This window comes from Callospermophilus lateralis, chromosome 1 (assembly GCF_048772815.1).
Source record: "Callospermophilus lateralis isolate mCalLat2 chromosome 1, mCalLat2.hap1, whole genome shotgun sequence".
NCBI lineage: Eukaryota > Metazoa > Chordata > Mammalia > Rodentia > Sciuridae > Callospermophilus > Callospermophilus lateralis.
The window spans coordinates 86862833-86882503 of record NC_135305.1 but is presented as its reverse complement, the minus strand read 5'-3'; the positions used below and the strand labels follow the sequence as shown (position 1 = coordinate 86882503).

Below are 19671 nucleotides of genomic sequence, written 5' to 3'. Positions count from 1 at the left end.
GGGCGGTTGGGGAGCTGGGTCCCCTGGCTGTCGGGGCTGGAACCGCTGCCCAGCTCCAGCTATAAATAACCCTGAGGGGGCGGGCCGTGGGCGGAGCCACCCCTACCCTCAGGGAGGTGGTGGAGAATGCCCCCAGTGCCCCGGGCCCTACCTCAGCCTCCGGGAGCAGGAGCAGAGGGACAAGCCTTAGGAGGGGCCGGCCCAGAACGGGACTTGCTGTCCTGGAGACTGCGGGCTCTGGACCCTACCCTTTCGGCGCGGCATGGGGGGTCCCGCGGGGCTGCCAGGTCTCCTTGATGCCCCACAGCCCCTCCTCTACCTGCTCTGCCTGCTCTCATTGCTCCAAGTAAGTGCCTGCCGGGAGCGGGTGGGCACGATGGTGGCCTCAGGAGCTCGGAGCTCCGAACTCGCCCTATTGGGACGGGGGAGTTCTTGGAGATCCCTGTGTCCCAAGGTGGGATGGAGATCTCGGGCTGGGTGAGGGGGCAGGTGGAGGGCAAATAAAACTAGCCAGCTAGGATGGAGACAGGCCCATGTGAATGAGGAGAGGGTTCTGGGGCCACACTCTAGTGACCAGGACCTGTCCTTCAAGACAAGAAATTCTGTGTCCACAACCCATTCTCTTTGCTCCCCCATGGATCCTTCCTTCACTTCCCCTGCAGGACCCTTGATGTCCTTCTCCACCCTAGTCTATCTGGCCCTTTCCCCCAGCAGACCACCAGAGAGCTGCCTCCCACCCACAGCTGCCTTGTCCCCACCCCTCCTCTGATGCCAAATGAGCCAGGGGACAGAGGGGCAGAAGAAATTCAGTCTGAGAGGTTCTTAAGACTCTGGGCTTCCCCCATCCCACCCACCTTGAAATTCTGGTCACAGTCAGGGTCAACCCAAGGGAGCTGGGGTGAAAAGATGGAGGGAGCTAGAACAAAGAGCTGAGGAAGTCTGGCTTGAGACCAGGAAGGAGGGATTCCCAGAAACATTCCCGAGGAATCTCTTCCCATTTCACAGATGAGGAAACCAAGGCTCAGAAGGAAGGATGACCTATCCTCCGCCACACTTTTCAGGAAGAACTACAACATTAAAATAGGGCAGAGGGCAAAGAGGGACAGAGCCAGACTGAAAGTCAGGAGGCCTCTTCCTATCCGGCTCTCCTGGGGACCAGCCTCAGGGGCAGTGTCCTGGCTCTCAATGTCCCTGTATGTATGAGGAGAATTTATTCATTCCACAGTCACGTAGTGAGCACCTACTGACTGTGGAAAGTGGCTTTGCCTAGAGGAGCCCTTTCAAATTCTTAACTTTGTCCCTGAGTGTGTGACCTTGTACAAGCCACTCAAACTTTCCCCACCTCAGTTTTCTCATCAGTAAAATTAAGATGACATTGGTGCTTCCTGAAGTTAGTTGAGAAATAGTGGAGATAATGCAAGTGAAGTGTTTGGCACTGAGCTTGGTGTGGAGCAGGCATCCAGAAAACATGGGCTATGGTGTTGTGCCAGACATGAAGATGCCAAAGGTCTTGTCCTCGTGGGGTCCCCTCATGGACCTGGGAGTTGTGTACCATGCTGAGATGAGTCAGTGTCCACACAGGCCTACCGTCCTTTCTTCCTCTTCTTTCCAAAGTGCTACTAGGGGAATTACTTTTTTTTTTGGACCTGGGATTGAACTCAGCGGCGCTTACCACTGAGCTACATCCCACATTCCTGGCCTCCCATCTTTATTTTCCACATTTTATTTAGAGACAGGATCTCACTAAGTTGCTTAGGGCCTCACTGAGTTGCCTAGGCTGGCTTAGAACTCACCATCTTCCTGCCTCAGCCTCCTGAGCTGCTGGGATTATAGGTGTGCACCGTCATGCCCGGCTCCACAGTGCTACTAGGGATTGAACCCTTGGCCTCACACATGCTCGGCAAGTACTCGACCATTGAGCTAACCTCCAGCCCTTTTAAAATTTCTTTAGAGACAGGGTCTAGCTGGTATTAGAGGGCCTTTGAATGGCACTGCAGACTGCATTTGGAATGGGGGCAGTTTGCAGAGTGGGGTTCACCATTTATCCTTCTACCCTCAGAGGTACTGGGCTTTAGGCCCCCCTACCCATGTGTTCTCAGGGCTTCCTCTGCTACAGGGCTGGGGCCTTCAGAGAAAGGGAAGCAGTGTCAAGACACCACCCCTCCTTTCTAACCCACTTCTTTTTTTTTTTTTTTTTTTTTTGATGGTGCTGGTGATTGAACCCAGGTCCTTGTGCATGCAAGGCAAGCACTCTACCAACTGAGCTATATTCCCAGCCCTCTAACCTGATTCTTGAGATCAAGTCAAAAAGATCAAGTCAGACACATCGCTCAGAGTAACAGGCATAAGTTTGATGAGGGGAAAGGGGACATGCTCAAGGGAGAGAGTGAGTCTTCTCAGACAGGCCATAGACCATGTGGCTCTCCTGCACTCCCGTTTTATTGGAGATCCTAAGGAAGTTTCCATAGAGTCCTGCTCAGGTCCACCTCGACTGACAGCAAGATGACATCAGACTTTCAAGTCCCCACTGCCTTGACAACTCTAGGCTAATTTGGCCCCTGCTGAGTGGTTCTAATTGGATTCCTAACCAGAAATTCTTACAGATTTTATGGTTAGAAGGAATTATTCTCACCTCCCTGAGTTTCAGGATCTGATCTTTGAAAAGGGTCACAAAAGTCTCCCCACTCAGAGAAACTTGGGGACCTTTTATTGACATTATTTTGGGCCTTCGTTTCTCCTGCAGTTAACAGGTAGGTTGCTGAGCCAGGTAAATTGCTTCTTGGAAAAGAAACAAGTGGTGGTGGGGGGGTGTCACACAGTGGGCCCATTTTATAGAATTATTCCCTTAACCTCATTTTCCCACCATCCTAATCTGTCTGTCCCCTGTCACCATGAGAGCCAGGGTCCAGAGAACGGGGTCATGATGGCAGCTGCCCAAGCTTGTTAGAGCGAGAGAGCTTCCATTCTCTGCTTCAGAGCCTGGTGGGGCGTGTGAGGGAGCGTGCCCTGGGTTCTGGAGATGTCAGAACCCAAGACCTCAGAGGCTGCTGTGAGTTCCGAGTCAGCTCAGGCCCTGTCCCCACATCTCCTGATGACCTCAGACTGAGTTAGAAACTACTTCCTTGCCCAGAGTTACTCAGCATGTAACCAGCTGGAGAGAAACTACATCTTAGTTTCTCTGCCCAAAGCCCAGCCTTCCTCACCCTGAGCCTTTGTGGTAATAGGATTTCTTTCTGGGTCCTTGGCCAAGTATTCTGAGATTTCTGCTCGCTGGGAAATGAGAACCTGAGAGGAACAGGCAGTGGGGAGGGAGGGGCAGCCCAGGGGGAGCCTGGCTCCCAGCCTTCTCACCCATCCAACCTGCATTTAACAAGGACTTCACACTTCAGGGACACAGGATGTGAAAGCCCACCCATGGCTCCTGCCCTTGTCGAGTTCTGGCTCAGAAGGAAACCTGGCAGGAAGAATAACAAGGAAATAGTGTGTGTTTACAAACTGGAAATTGGATCTAAGGAAAAGTGAATAAAGGTGTGAGAACCCTGACAGGAGTCAGGTGGGAGGCGACAGGTCCAGCTGGAGTGGAGTGGAGCTGTTGGAGAGGAGGGCTGGGGAAGTGAGCAAGGGATCTGAAGTGTATCGCTGGGGCATGCAGAGCTCTCTAAACCCAGGAGGCGCCTGATCTGACTGGCACTGTAGAAGTGCCAGCTGGTGGCTGTGAGAGGAGACACCACCATGGTCCAGCTCACAATCCCGCAGCCTGGTAGAATCCACCAAGCCTTGACTCTGGTGCTCCTGGTTCCCCTGGAGGCTTTCGGGGGGGCTGCTTGGGAGAGGGTACTATAGCTGTGCTCTGTGCTGTATGCCGAGCACTGTGCTAAGCCTTCCTCAAACACTGGAGAGGTTATCTGCAGATCTGAAATGGAGGTTGCCATGCGGATGAAACGTTCCAAATCCAAAATGTATTAAGCAAAATGGCTTTTGGGATTTCAGATTAGGGATGCTCAAAGTCCAAATATTCCAAAATCCAGGAAAACTCCCAAATCCGAAATACTTCTGATCCCAAGCATTTCAGATAAGGGGTACTTAACCTGGATACACAAAGCCCTGAGTCTAACCCTTCCAACAACTTGCTCACCTCTCTGTGGAGGACCCTGGAGCCTATCAATCCCTCTCATCCAGCCCCTCACCTTTGGACAGGAATCCCCTCCCCAGGGTCGCTTTCCCCAGGGCCTTGCTTCTGTTGGGACCACCTGCCCCAGAAGGCTCAGCAATGAAAGAAGAGAATTCAGGGAAGTCCTGGCAGTGGCCGCCAGCCACGGGAACCTGGAAGCTCAGGACAGCTCAGCCCCAAGTCCACGGCCTTGCATGCCCTCCCCTCCCCCTAACATAAAGGCAGACATGCAGAGCCTCCTGGTGCCCAGGGACCTTGGCCAGAGCGAAGTCATCTAATGACTTTTCCCCAAAATTCAGCTCCCTCCTGAGTGTTTTCTAACCTAATCAACCAATTTGGTCTGTTTTTGCCAATTTGTTGGTGTTTAAGTTTTTTGTTGTTGTTTTGGGTTGTCTTTTTTTTTTAAATTCGTCTGAGGGCACTGCCTACTTCATTCTGTATTCTCGGAAGTCTCAAATTTGCAGAGGTTTACAAATAATGGGACTATTCTGCATCCTCTTCACTGACATTTTGTACTTTATCTAATTGCAAACATTTTAAGGCCTCCTCGGCTGGACTGTCTAAAGTCACTTTATTCAGAATTCTAATTTTTTAAGATGTCATTTCCAACGTGCAGGGGGTGGGGGAAGGCTAGCTCGCTTGAATCAGCTTATTTTGTCCGTTTTACTGAATGGCTGACACGGCAGGTCACTGACATGGGTCACCTATCTACAGCTTCACAACAACCGAGGAGAGAAGACCATTCTTATCCCCATTTTTCAGAAGAAGCTGAGGTGAGGTCCCAATGTCACTGGGCTGGTAAAGGGCAAGGCCAGGACTCCAATCAGACAGCCCCACTCCAGATTCTCTTCCCTTAACCAAAATTTAATTTTAATATTAGGCTATTTTTAGAACATTCAGACAGAAGCCAAAACAAACCAAAGAGTAACTATTAGGCAAAGATGAGTTGATCATTAAGGAGATGGTTTTAGCCTAAGGGACTTGTTGAGGACCTCCCAATGGCCAGTGCCAGCCCTTCTTCCCCTCCTGGGCCAGGTATGGGAGGGGGGCAGAGAGGAGAGGAGGAGTCCTGGGCTTTCAGAGGGAAAGAGAAGAGCAGAATGAGGAGAGCCTGGCTTCCCCAGGAGCCTTGGAGGCTGAGGGGGTTGGAAGGAGGGGTGGGCCATCCTGGGAACAGGGACCTGCCCAAGCAGTGACACAGGGTGAGCTCCTGGAGTCTTGGGGTCCTTACTCCGGGTTCTACATCCTATAAATTAGATGGAACATGTAAATCCTCCCCTTCCTGGAAGCCAGCCCAGATGCTTTAGAAAATACACTTCTTCCCTTCAGACGACTTCCGGGGCCTACCCTCTCCTCAGCCCTCTCTCCCCCCTCCCTCCCCCCCTCTCTTCCCCTTCCTCTCTGCCCTTCTTTTCCTCCTCCTTCCTTCCCTTCTCCACTCCTAGCTCTCTCCCCCCTGCTAGCTGCTCCTCCTTCCCCTGACTGTGCCCTCACTGAGCTTAGGCTCAATGAAAACCTCTGAATGAGGAAGCTTCTCCCTCCAAGGAGTCCTTCCCTGACCTTGGGGGACAGAGGGAGGAGCAGGGAGGGCTCATCCCCATTCCCTCCTGTCAGGGGCAGCCTGGTCCAAGGACTGTGGTCCCGTAAATCTCCCTAGCTTAGACCAACTGCTATATTTAGACAGAAGTTTGTTGCCAGGAGGGAACACTAGGCTGGGCCAGACCCACTGGCTCCTGTGAGGTGGCACCTTGGGGGCCTCCTGTCTGGCCCCTGGGGCACAGGTTCTTCCTGAACAGGGCCCAGCGTGCAGGAGGAGCAGCCAGAATCAGGCCTGCTGTCTTTTCCCTGCTCTCTCCAGGGGCTCCTCTCTCCTGTTCTAAGGCCAGGGATTCCCATGGCAGGTACACAGGGGCCAGAACCAGGAAGCAGAGAAGGGGAGAGGGGGAGAGAGAGAGAGAGAGAGAGAGAGAGAGAGAGAGAGAGAGAGCGCTCTCCTCACCACAACAAAATGTAAACCCCAAAGGCATGTCCCAGTGACCCATCTCCTCCAGCCACACCCTGCCTACAGGTGCCACCCAGTTAATCCACACCAGTAGATTAATCTGCTGATTAGGTTAAGGCTCTCACAACCCAATTAGTTTGCTTCTAAACCTTCTGCACATGAACTTTGGGGGACACCCCATATCTAAACCATAACATCCCTTATTGGGGGTGTAGGGTATCTACCTGGCTGAGGGAACTGTGGTCTCATTCATCCCTCCAGTCAGTCAACAAACATCTGTTGAACACTTGATATGTGCCAGGCTCTGGGCTGGGAATGGACACAGGTATGGACCCTGGGCTATAGATTTCATGGGGCAGATACTGGGGTGGAGCCTGGGCTCTGACCCCCAGACAGCAAAGAGCCACTCAGTACCAAAGTCCAAGACGTTCCCATCAGAAGAGAGGATACTGGCAAAAGGAAAGCCCTCTGAGGCGTCTGCACTCTCACACTCTGACACCACCCAGTTCTCCAGTTCCCTGGGGCACCCATGGCTTCCTACCATCCAGCTTGGACCTGACACTATGGAGCGCAGACCCACAGCCAAGGGCTCAGTCCACCATGGCTGCTCTCTCTCCCAGCTCCCATTACAAGTCCTTTGGGCCGCAGGTCAGAGGCCCTCACCACCGTCTTCAGGTCCAGGAATGGGAAGAGCAGCTCACAGATCTGAGGGGAATATTTACTTACATTTCCCAGTTTATCATACAGGACATGACAAAGGATATAGATGAAGAGATACACTGCCTCTTCTGGGAATGCCATCTCCGTGTGCTCACCAATCCAGGAGGAATGTCGTCTTCTAGGGAGGCTTTATTACTCAGGCATGATGGATTCCTAACTCAGTCTCCGGCCCCTCCCGCTCCCTCAGTGGCAGAGCCTGAAAGTTCCAGGCTTCTAATCACCGCTTGGTTTCTCGGTGACAGCTCCATCCAGGAGCTCACCAAGAGCAGTCTCATTAGAAGGAAAGATGCACCTGTCATTCAAGAAATGACAAGGGTTTCAGGACCCCTGTGTCAGGAACTGGCGACTAAGAAGCAGAATTTCTTCTTATATCCCAATATCATAATGGGACTTACTGGGACCTGAGAGGTTACAGAATCCAAAGTTCTCATCTCCCCTGTGCATCATCCTGCCTAGCTTGCTAGGTCTGCATCCTGTGTCCCAGAGATCTGCCTGTAAGCTCCCTACCCTCAACCCCACCCTCCTCCCCGGGAAGAGAGGGGCTTTTTATTACTGTGGCCTCCTGAGTACCACTGCCACCCTATTGGGGGCTGAGTCCTGTGTTCGTGTTCCCTCACTGTGATAAACTACCTGAGATTAACAACTTAAAAGGAAGAAAGGTTTCTTTTGGTTCAAGGTTTTGGAGGTTTTAGTCCATGGTTAACTGGTTCCATTGCCTTTGGGCCTACATAGAGGGATTACATCATGGTGGGATCTTGTAAGAGAGGAAGACTATTCACCTGACGGTGATCAGGATGCCAAGAGACAGGAAGGGACTGGGATCTACTTCCTCTTTCAAGGCATGCCCCAATGACCTAACTTCCTTCCACTAGGCTCCACCTCTTAAAGGTCCCACCACCTCCCAGTCGTGCGACAAGCTGAGGAACAAGCCTTCAAATTGTGAGCCTTTGGGGGACACTTGTCCAAAACAACAGAGCTTCTCAGGCTTCATCCTTCACTTTCTTCCCCAAGACTAGCAATTCCTATCTATATCAGACCAGCCCATCCTCTACCCTGTCTGGGCTCAAAGCCTGCCTCTGCCCCTTATCTATCTGCTGTGTGGCCTTGGGAGATGGCTTCACCTCTCTGGGCCTCCATTGCCTCATCATCAAAATGAGGCTGTGCCAATGAAAAAGGAGCTGTCTTCTGTAAAGCATTTAGAGGTGTGTCCAGCATGCAGTAAGCACTGACTCCACATAAAGGGGCAAGGGAAGGGGTTCCCTCCCCACTCACTCCTCCCCCTGTGGCACCTCCTGTGCCCACTCAGCTCCTGCCCCTGAAGTCACTCTCTCCTCTCCACCCTCCGTCCTGCCTGCACCCTCCTTTTGGACTCGGCTCCAATGCCCAGTCCAGGGAGCCTGCCAGGTCCCCCTCACACATCCACCACACAGGGCTGAGGACTGAGCTCCTAAGTGGGTGGAAGCTGTGTCTTCAGGGGCCAGCTGGACAGAGGGGTGCCGAGGACCTGTAGGTCCACACTGGCCTGAGCCCTGGGAAGGAGGAGCATGAAGTCTCTAGGAAGCCTTTCCAGTGGGGAAGGACTTGAACTAGGCCATGGTGTGCCCCGCTATGGGGCATGTGTCCCCCCTCTCTGAGCTCTCCAACGAGACCTTGACGAGAGCCACTGTTCAGCTCAGGCCGTCTGTGTGCCAGTGCCACTTTCTTGACATACAGCAATGTGGTGCACACAGTGTTTGAATCATCCCGTGTTAAAGATGAGGTGACTAAGGCCCAGAGAAGTTAAGTAGATTTGCCAGGGCCACACAGCTAAGAAGCAGCATCCCCAGAACCCTGAACACAGGGATCTCTGCACTCCATACCCTCTGAGAGCTTAACTCACAGGACATGGAGTAGAACTATTCACAACATGTCTCTGCCTTCCCTGATCCTCCGGATCATGTGCTTTCTGTGGGGACACGATCCAATGGGCCTCTTCTCCTCCCTGCCCACCCATCTCCACCACCACCAGGGACTCTGCTCAAAATAGTCACCTGAAGGTTATGCTGTGGGTTTGAACTGAGTCAAATCCACCCAACCATCCCCTGAAAGAGAACAAAAATCTGTGACTGTGCCAACTTTTTGGACCAGCGGAGAAGTTCTAGGAGACAGAGGCAAGATCTGGGAGTCATTCCAGAATCCTTTTCTGATATGCTCATCCACTTGCCTGAGCTGGAACTGCAGGCATCAGACGCCAAGCACGTGACCCCCACAAAGGGCTTTGGTCAGCAAAGAGACTCGGCCACAACTTGAGACCCAGCATCAGAGGCAAGATAGTCCCAAACCATCCAGGTCCCGGGGAAGGGGCCATGATCATAGAAGAAGGGTCCGAGGAGTTCCCGGAGGGGAGGGGAACTCGACTCAGGACCTGTGGTGGCTCTTGGCATACATGACAGCATGTCAGCAGGAGCCAGACAGAGGCCTCGGCAGAGGTTTATTTAGGAAGTAGATACACATTCAAGGGAGAATGCGGGCCACCTCGAGAGTGAGAAGCCCCTCTGTGGACTGGGGTTCAGTATTTATAGAAGGGCCCTGTAATTAGGCCCAGACTGGAGAGAGAGCCATACACATTTTCGCCTGTTTTCCTGGCCCTCTTTCATATCACAAGGACACAGGCCAAAGGCATGTTGCTGAAGATTTATAGCTTTGTCTTCCGCATCTCAATGGCTCACGGGCATTTCCTTTAAGGTTCAGTATATGTCTCTTTTTATCCTAAACCCCTGTCTCACCATGACCCCGTTCCTATGAGCTCAGAAAAGGTGCCAGGCCACCCACAGAGGTCAAGCAGGAGAGCACCTGCGTAGTGGGGCCAGGAATGTTGCAGCTGGCTTTGAGAGCTGTCTTCCGAGATGCAGAGCCTGAGCCTGCCTTGGGGGCCACCTTCCACAGCAGACACTTCACGTCTGAGTGGAGAATTGCCTGAGAGGCTGGGAGTCCCTGGGGACCTGTGCCTCCCGAGGAGGCATTACCCGCAGTTCTCCAATGGGGCTGTGAAGCGGGTGATGGGTCAACCCTGAGGCCCTCACTCACCCTAGACCCAGCTGAGTAGGGCCTGAGAAGTCTTCTCGGAAGGTCCCAGGGCCCAGAGCTTCCCCTCCAATCCCTAGCCTGCTGCGCTCCAGGAAGGTGGCCCACTGGACCAGTAAGGCCTCTCTGATGCCCAGAAGCTGATGCTGAGGAGCTCCCAGCAGCCCCTGCCACCTGTGAACGGCAAGACCACAGCCCCCCAGGGTTTGTTCTGCGAGTCAAGAGGTCAGAGCTCCCAGATGATACCTCAGGCAGCCCTGCACAGAACCAACACACACACACACACACACACACACACACACACACACACTTTCTAAGCACGCACAGCATCACGCACCCCAGTTCCCTTCACCTCCCTTTGCACCCAGCATTGTGGCCGAGTGTTCCCCAGAGCCCAGGTGCAGTCTGCGCCCCCGCCCTGGGCTCCAGGAGGGGGTGGACAGCGCTCGCCCATCTGATCAGGTGGGATCATTAATTAGAATCTCTAGGCCAGCAGGGTGAGGCTGAGCATGTGGCCTCCAGCCCCAGCACAGGAAATGGACTGAGATTGATGTGGGGAACGTGATGTTTGAGGGCTCTGGCTCATGGGGACATTCTGGGGCAAACATGGGCCCAGCTGCCAGGGAGGGAACATCTGAGCAGCAAGAGAAAGAGGAGGGGCCGCCTTCTGGCGGAGCAGTGCCTTCTGGAATCCCAGAGGCAGAAATGTCGGGTGGAGAGGCCATGAAAGTCACACAGCCAAGTGCTCAGACTCACAAGCACATCGGCCACAGAGTAGACGCCTGGTCTTAGGAGGGTGGGGAGCGGGGTTAGAATTTCACTCTCATTCAGTCCTTCGCCACATGTCGTCCAGCCTCTCTGCCTTTGCAATGCTGTGCTCTCTCCTCGTACCTCCTTTATCAGGTGGGCAAACTCCTACGCACACTTCAAAGTCCACCTCAGCATGACCTGTTCCATAGGCCACCCCAGCCATCCTCAATAAATTCAAATGCTGTGAAGCTGGTCACCAATCCATCTTTCCCACCAGCAGATGGTCCCTCGAGGACAGACATGACCACATCTGCATCATCCCTCCATGTCCAGCACCCACTCTGATGGGACACTGGGTGGTTTGGGTCTCTGGGGTAGGATTGTCATTGTTGCCGCCATCAAGTCTGTTCCCTGGTGAGTATAGGAACTGACATTGTGGCCCCTAGCCTCAAAGTGCCACCTCTTCCAGGCAGGCAACCTTCCCAAGTCCAGGTTAGGTGTCTTTCCTGCATATTAACCTAATGACCTTGTAACTGTCTGCTTATCTGTGTGACAGGAAAATAAAGTAGTTATGCACTTCCTTTCTGCAAGTTCTAAGTCTGGGATTCCTACAGGGCCTGGGACATCCTGAGGTCCTGAGGTCCCTCAGCCAGGGCCTGACACATAGTAGGTGTCTGCAAATGTTGGGGAATAAACAACTAGGGGACATCCCCCACCTGGCTTTGGGACAAAAAGGCCTTTGTTCTCTCCCAGGGGCACATCCCTTCCAATGGAGGGGACGATGGCTCAAGGGCTGAGGGACAGAGTAGACTTCTGCTTCAGAGGTGACCCTGCACCAGACCACTTCTAAGGCCTTTCCAGGGTTCCAGGTTGGGTCAGGACACCGCTGAGCTATGGGGTCTTCATTGTCCCCTTCTTCAGCTCCCCCCTCTGCACAATAGAGATAAAAGGAATGAGGAATGTGTGGCTGATCAGGGCAAGTGACAGACAAGAACCATCAATGGCTGCCAGTGCCTGGCCTCTGACCTCATCCCTTTTGCCCCCAACAGGCAGCCAGGCCAAGCCAGGTGCCCAGAGAACAACCCCAGTGGGCACTGCTGGAGCGGTACTGCCATGCAGTCCAGACCCTCACTGACCTTTCAGGTATGTGTGCCCCCCACTGCCTGGTACTGGACCCACAGGTGAGGGTGGGCTCCCGGGCCTAAGGAAGGCAAGTTCTCTAGGGTGGATGGAGCCCCAGCTTCCAATCCTGGGCTGCTCTCTGTCTTGCTGGGGGTCTCTCAAGAGGCCCCCTTCCCCCATGTGAGCCTCAGGCCTCTTGCTGCTGACAAAGGCTGGGTTGAGCATCCCTGACTCACTCCCAGCTCTCCCATGGGCACCCGAAGGAAGGAGGCTGGGCTGGTTTCAGAAGCTCAGGGAGGAAATGACCCCTCCACTTTCAAACTCAGGCGAGAGGCGAGGCTGGCAGAAGGTGTAAAACTATCTCCTGTTGCCGTGGCTACAGGTGTCACCCCAACAGGACCTGTGAAATAGCCGCTGGGCCTTGAGTTCTAACCTCTGAGTTTTACAGCTGCTAATTCACAGAGTCAGGGACAGATGCTGCAGAGCTCAGAAGTGTGCTAGACTCTCAAGGCTCTGGAGAGATCTCTCTAGGGCCCCACCCAGTGTCCTGGCCTTCCCAGGGCTGTACCCAAGGAGCAGCAGGGAAGGAGGAGGGCTGGGGTGAGGGGGAGGTGCCCCTCTGGCTTGGAGCTGCTGCCAGAACACGAGATCAAAAGTTCTGGCCAACACTGGGTCCCCGCATCCAAATGCAGCCTGACTTTGGCATCCAAGAAGAAAGTCTGGCTTTCTGCTTCCTCAAGGTGGGGAAATTTCGAGCTCAGGCAGATCCAGTTGGATCCTTGCCCCTCCACCTAGCAGAGATGTGACCCTTGACATATCATCTAACCCACTGGCATTAGTTTCCTGGGGCTGATGTAACAAAGTATCCCAGACTGCCTACCTTGACTAACAGAAAAATCATTCTCTTACAATTCTGGAAGCTGGACCTCTCAGTCTAAGGTGTTGGCCCCTGTTGGTTCTTTGTGAAGCCCTCTCCTTGGCTTGTAGATGACTGTCTTCTCTGTGTGTCTTATAAGACCTCCCTTTGTGTATGTCTGTTCCCAATGTCCTCTTCCTATATGGACCCTGATCCTACTAGATTAGGACCCACTAAGCAAATTGGGTCAATTTTACTTTATCTCTTTAAAGGTTCTATATCCAGAAAGGCCACATTCTGAGGTATGGGGACTTAAGACTTTGACAAATGAATTTAGGAGGGACACAATTCAACCTATCTGAACCTCAGTTTCCTCATCTGTTAGAATAGGTTCTAAGCCTGCCCCCGAGGTTTACCATGAAGGTTAAATGAAAGACCATGGGCATACCCAGTCAGGGTCAAATCCAGCAGCCATCAGAGAGGAAATGGAGGCCCCTCACTGCAGGATGGCCCCAACCTCTCTCACCAGACCTTCTGCCCTCAAGCAATGCTGGATATCTGCAGTCACACCGCCTTCTCCCCTCCCCTCTGCCTGTCCCTCTCCTTCCCCTGGGCAGGTGGCACAGACCCTTTGCTGTTGCCCTGGATGATGGTACCGCATCCTCCTTGTCTTTGAGTTTAGTGAGGAGGGTTCTGACTTCTCCCCAAAACAAGGTCCTCCTGCTCAACTTCTAGTACCATGCATCTGTTGACAAAAGACATCTGGAATATAAAATTGGGGGGGGGGTTAATCAAAGAAGATGATAAGTGCTCATGATCCCATGACCCAGGAATTTTTATATAATATTCTAGAACCGTAGAGTCTCATGCTGGGTTTTTTGTTTGTTTTTATTTGCATTGAACTCGTCATCCTTGGGGAGCCACACCTGAGAAAGAGTGACATGATCATAATTTTTAAAAAGTTTCCTCATCTTCCACATGGAGGAGACAGGGACCCCAGTTGAGTTGCTCAGAGATGAGGATGACCTGGTGGGAGGGGACAGGGAACTCCTTTTCCCTCTCTGGGGAGCCTGCTTCTCACCTTAAAATGAAAATGTGGGGTTGGGTGGTCCCTGAGGGGTTTCCTGGTCCCACATCCTGGTCTTCTTGTTGGACATGAAGGTACCATGTCATTTCTCATGTCCCAAGGTGAAGTGAGGTGGAATGGGGAGGGGGTGTGTGACCTGGGAGCACAGTCCTTGGTGCCACAGGACAAGCACAGATCACTTTCAGGCTCCTTCTGAGTTTCCACACCCAGTTGTCACTCCCAGGAAAACCCACAACTTTGTCCAGTTCTGTCTGAAAAGACTCCTGTCTATGTGGTCTAACTGAGAACAGCCCCCTAGAGAGGCAAGGGTATATGCTATCCCCTTAAACCCCTTTTTTGATGGACAGGAGAATGGGTGTGATAAGGTCAAGATGGGGGACAGTGACGTCCTGCTTATTTGATGCCATGTATTGGACTGTGTAGTAGGTGTGTGTAAACTGGCCTGGAACCATCCATCTATCCATCACCATAGTAGATGACATCAGAGGTGGGCCAAGACATGAGCTGCAGGCACCAGAGGCACCTGCTTCACCCAAGCTGTTCATGACACACAGGGCTCTTCTGCAGCACCTTGAGTTTATTTGCCACTTTTCCCTGTCCCCACCATCCTAGGGACACACAGACTTCCTAAATACTTCTCCCTGCATTGCCTGGCCAGGGTCTGCAACTGGGTCAGCCCACAGCCCCAAGAACCCACACCTCCATCCCAGGGGCCTCCAATCCACCTCTGCTTCCTTAGCAAGTCAAAAGTCCCCAGTTTCTGTTTATGTGTAGTTGGATTCAACCCAATTGAGGAAAGCTTTGACTTTTTCCAGTTTCTCCCATCTGCCTATTTGCAGATGCTAAAGTGAGCTGTAAATTTGATTTATTCCAAAACTGCTACCAGTTTTCCCTTTATCTCATCTAGAATAACAGTCAATTGTGCCTCTAATAATAAGACCCACAAAGAAATGGCCCCATATTCTGGAAACCCAAGGAGCTTGGTACTGTGAGGTGCACTCAGGCCCTGACTGCCCATTCAGTGAAATGATCACTTCCCAGAGGAAACTTGCTGCCTAAGCCCTTTTGTTTGGAATAATCCGAGTCACCCAGGCCAACCTTCTATTCTGCAGAAAACTTTCTGTGACATGCGTTCCCTGGGAAGGGACTCTGATGATAAGCAAAAGTTCACTGCTTAAACATGGTTGATTTTGTCCCTCCTCCAGGCTGTGATGTGGCCCTCCTTTGTGCATGAAGGAGGCTTTACCTATGAAGACAGGTTGACCCAGCCAGTCACACTCTGGCCTCTGCAGGACCCCAGGAGGCAAGGCTCAGTTCAGGAACTGGGAACAGGACTCTGCCTAGCACTAGGGTTAGGATCAGGTTTTAGGTTAGAGTTAGGACATATCCATCCTCCCCTATTGCTGGCATTGCTTATTATGTAGACCAAGGGCCTTTGCCCCTGCAGCTGCTCCTAGCTGAGCCAAAGGCTCTAACTGTCCATTAAGAAGAGAACAGACCTGGCTGGATACTCTGCACCTTGTCCCTGCCAGTTGGCAGGCCCTGGAGACAGATTCTAGGGCTCAGCCCTGACCTCACTGCTCACTTACCCTCTCCCTCTCTCCTTCTGCCTGGGAGTGACAGCGGCATTAGTAAGGAGTCTGGTGAGAGTGGATACACAGAGGCAGCCTAGCCTGCTCTCCACCTCCCCTGCTCAGGGTGTGGCACTGGTTCAGGGTGGTTTCAGGCTTCTCTGGTACCTTTGGTTCCCAGTCAAGGATGGAGATAGGGAGATAGGACAGTTCCTGGGACCTCTAGCTCAGCTGGGACTAGGTCCAAGTTTACCCTGCCTTCTAAAGATAGAAATACAGAACACACATGCACACATGCATGGGTACATGTTGTGAATGCACACACACACACACACACACACACACACACACACACACTTTCCCCAGGCTTTTCCTCTCATAACTCAGAACCAGAGATTCTTAAGAGAAATCCTTCAGAAGATTTCACTGATGGACAAAAACCCCTAAACAGGCTAGACTTCCACCTGGGGTAAATGGCACTGAGAGGAGGCACAGAGCCCAGGCTAAGTTGGAGCTTGCCACACCCACATCCCTGTTTCCCAAGCCTGAGTTCACTGAGCAGGCATGAGCCACAGGTCCATCTTGAGCTCTTTAGGGGTGCAGATGCAACCAATGAGCAGGCAACTCCTGAGGAAATCTGGGCAAATTCCCCATGAAGGATTTTAGCTCCTCCACATCTGCTGTGGGACCTGATTTCCACCACCTCTACTAGTACAGACACCAGTCAGGTGGTTCTGTCCAATTCAGGAGGAAGGGAGAGACATATTCTCATTTCTCACTTCATTCTTTGGTGCCCGGGCCACTCATATCCTGGAGTTTGAAATCTTCCATTTAATGTCAATCAATCTCTCCTCTAGAATTTCCCTTTTCATTAAATGGCAATAGTGTTCTCTCAGTCGGCCAAATGGGAGACCTGGTGTTATCCCTGACTTCTAACTTCTGCTGAATGTCACCTGCCTCCTTCCCTCTCCAGTGCCTCCTTCCCAGGTTGAGCTCTAGCTCACATGGACTGGTGCAGGTTTTCGTCCATTCAGGACACTTGATCTCGTTAGACTCTCTTTAGTGGCCTCCCGATTTCCCTCGAGGTTCCTCCAGTCCATTTCCTTCTCAGAGGCTATGGCGGCTTAGAAAGGGTGCAAATCTCCATGTGGATGATGCGCCCCGCGCCCCGTTCTAGTGTTCTTGCTCACGGAGAAGAAACTCCGACTTTGGCTGGCAGCTATCCAACCATAAGGGAGGCTGCAGTGGGTTCCTTGGACAGGCGGGTGCCTTTTGCTGTCCCTGCAGCACTGGGACCTGGGATTCTCCTCCGATGGGGCATTCCACACCCCAGGCCTAAGCTCGCCTGCCGGCTTCCTCCAAACTTTGCTGGTGGAAGAGAGCCGAGACCTGAGAAATCGAACTCGGGGGAGTGGGCTGCAGACTGAGTCCGACCAGAGGAACGCCCGGCCCCAGCCCCAGCCCCGGCCCCGCCCCCCGGCGCTGTCATTGGCCGCGGCCGAGCGGGTGGACCCACCGCTCCGCGCTCCGCGGCTCCTCTTCGGTTAAGTCCTGGCTTGGCAGCTCCGGGCAATCTGGCGTGGCGGCGGGAGGCTGCCCGACAAGTCAGGGCTGGGCAGGCAGGGACTGGACCCTGCGCTCTCTCGGCCGCTCGCCCTCACACCCACTCTTGGCTGCCACACCAGGCGCGCACTCCCACTCCCTTTCCACACGCAGCTCCGGGACGCAATGGACGCGGCACTGCTCCACAGCCTGCTGGAGGCCAACTGCAGTCTGGCGCTGGCTGAAGAGCTGCTCTTGGACGGCTGGGGACCGTCCCTGGACCCCGAGGGTAGGCGGGAGGCCAGAGGACAGAGGCGGCGCGGGCTCCTTCCCCGGCGCCCTCGGTGCCTCCAGGGCCATGCGCTCTCAGCGCCCGGCGCCCTGAGTCTCACAGCACCCTGCGCCCCAGCGACCCCTCTGTGATCCGCTCTGCTCTCTCCCGTCGCCAGGTCCCTATTCCTACTGCAACACGACCTTGGACCAGATCGGTACATGCTGGCCCCGGAGCGCGGCTGGAGCCCTCGTGGAGAGGCCGTGCCCTGAGTACTTCAACGGTATCAAGTACAACACGACCCGTGAGTGCCCATCGGCCCTTGGCTGCGGGCTCTGCGCCGGCCTCCCTTTAGTGCAGTTCAGGGAGAGGGGAGGGTTCTGGACCTTGTGTCGGAAACCTGCAGACGGCGCAGTATCGCAGTATCCTTTCATCACTGACCAGAAGGACGGCTTAGAGGTTGAGACGCGCCTTTTGCCCTTACCCTAGCACAGCTTCCAACCTCAGTAACTGTGGGCAGTAACCATTCCTGGACTCTGGGTGGAAAAAGTCAAGAAAGGGAGAAGGGAATATTTCCTCCTTTTTAAGGTCAAATCTCTCCTGCACTGCTACCTGAAGTTTCCCCATTAAGGCTTCATCTCTTCCTTTAGGATGCTCCCTTGACCCTGGAGCGGGTGCTTGCTCCCCTACCGTGTCCCCCACCACCCCCGTGGTGATTAGATTCTTCACTACTAGAGAAGAGAGGGGGAGGTTAGGAGGCAAGAAAGATGGGGTGAGCATATATGTTGGGGAGAACATGCAGAGCATAGACAGGGGAGCTAGAGGTACAAAGTGTCACCTCTTTCCTAACCAGATGTCCCCAGGCTGGCCCCCAAGTCTGTGAATCAGGCATGGTAGGCAGCACTACTCCTGTGTGGCAGCTCCAGGTAATGCGTGGGGTCTGAATCAGGTCCACCCCCACCTTCCAGAGAGAACAGCCTGCCCCTCCTTCCTCCTGGCAAGTCACTGCTGGCTGGACACTGAGGAAGAGGGTGGCAAAAGAAGAACACCTCTAGATGAGGGGTTCAGAGAGGGTTCTGGTTGTGGCGAAGGGTATATGTGCGCATGCGCATCTGTGCCTACGATTGCCTTATGTCTATGCCCTGTGGAAGGTCTAATGGGAGCCAGATGTGAGGTCCCTGTGTGGCTGTAGATGCAGCGATCACTGGCCCACAATGAACACCCTTCACATCTCCAGCCTTACCCCAACAATAGAGCCCCCCCTCCCGCCAACTTGATGTGGGGGCTGTTTGTCTAAAGCCCCTTCCTCAAATCACTGTATCAAGCCCTGAGTGTCCAATCTGAATGGTGGCCCAGCTCCTCTGTTGCCACACACATACATATGCATGCATGCATGCGTACATGCTTGTCCACGCATTCCAAGTCCTTCATGGTGAGTGATGGTTAGAAGGCAAGATAGCAGGCTTGCTTTTGGTGCCAAGCTGCACTCCCCTAGCTGCACCAGCTGAGGGCTCTGGTGGACCCAGGGAGCAGCCCTATTCGGGAATCTAGGGCAAGATGCTCCTAATGGAAGGGACTGGTAGAGGTAGTGGGACCTCTGAGGAAGGCTTCTGCATCACCTGAGATCCTGCTTTCTATCCATTAAAACAGACCTCTTTAGGAGGAAGTGAGGTCCCCAACCCAGGAGGTATGCAAGCTGGAGAAATGACCTCCCAGTTCTCATGTTACAAGACTGTGTTTTTTTGTGTGTGTTCTGTGAGCTTTGTGGAGTGAGGCAATGGAGATCATTGTGCCTGATTCAGTCTGTGCTCAGCAACTAAGGGTCACCCAGGGCCAAATAGGGAAATGAAACTTCTCAACCCACAGCCTGTGAGCCTGAGGGAACCCTACCTCTCTGCTCTTCACCCAGCCTGAACTATTTCCTGTTCTCCCCAGTTAGCCTGGAAACCCCACCCCCTGTATCAAGGGCAGAGTCTGGTCTCTTCAGAGCAGAAATGAGCGCAATAGGATTCAACCAATTTATTGAACACCTACTATGTGACACAAGGCATTGGCACTATATTGAGGGCCTCATTCATAATTGCAGCAGACAAAACTAATATAGAGTCATAAGCCCTGATGGGGGAGGGAAGGGGGAGGAGGATAGGGACAGCACATACCAGACCATTCACATCAAGTCAAACTTGAAGCTGAAAAAAGGCCGAGGCACTGGGGTTGATAAATGTGGTAGCAATTATCCCCTAGTGTCTAATGAACAATTTTCTCCACTTGGACCAAAGAGCTTTATGCACTGTAACTCCCAGGGAATGAGAGGAGCATGGGGTTGGGGTGGGGGGCATTGCCATTAACAGGTACCTGGGGCTGGAGGGCAGCAGACAGTCAGCCCAGGTGGGAAGAGCCAAGGCAGCTAATGGCAATGCGAGTGCATGATTGATTGATTTCCTGCCTGCCCTGGCCAGCCAGCTGCTGCCTCCTCCTTCTCCATTTGCCTTCATTGTCTTCCTTTAGAAAGAAGG

General features: G+C 53.2%; 1 protein-coding gene across 4 annotated transcripts in view; it reads left to right on the top strand.

Moving 5' to 3' along the window:
- The first annotated feature begins 235 nt into the window (after positions 1-235).
- Crhr2 (corticotropin releasing hormone receptor 2) overlaps positions 236-19671 on the top strand; it is a 45642-nt gene continuing 26206 nt past the window's right edge. For 2 of the 4 annotated variants that reach the window (XM_076863765.2, XM_076863760.2), the window contains exons 1-3: positions 236-346; positions 11756-11849; positions 17334-17459. In XM_076863765.2, coding sequence (XP_076719880.1) covers positions 263-346; positions 11756-11849; positions 17334-17459 — 304 coding nt within the window. In that variant the 5' untranslated portion in view covers positions 236-262. Of the gene's footprint in view, positions 347-11755; positions 11850-17070; positions 17174-17333; positions 17460-19671 lie in introns of those variants that run through there. The other 2 variants (XM_076863768.2, XM_076863767.2) reach the window with 1 other exon arrangement.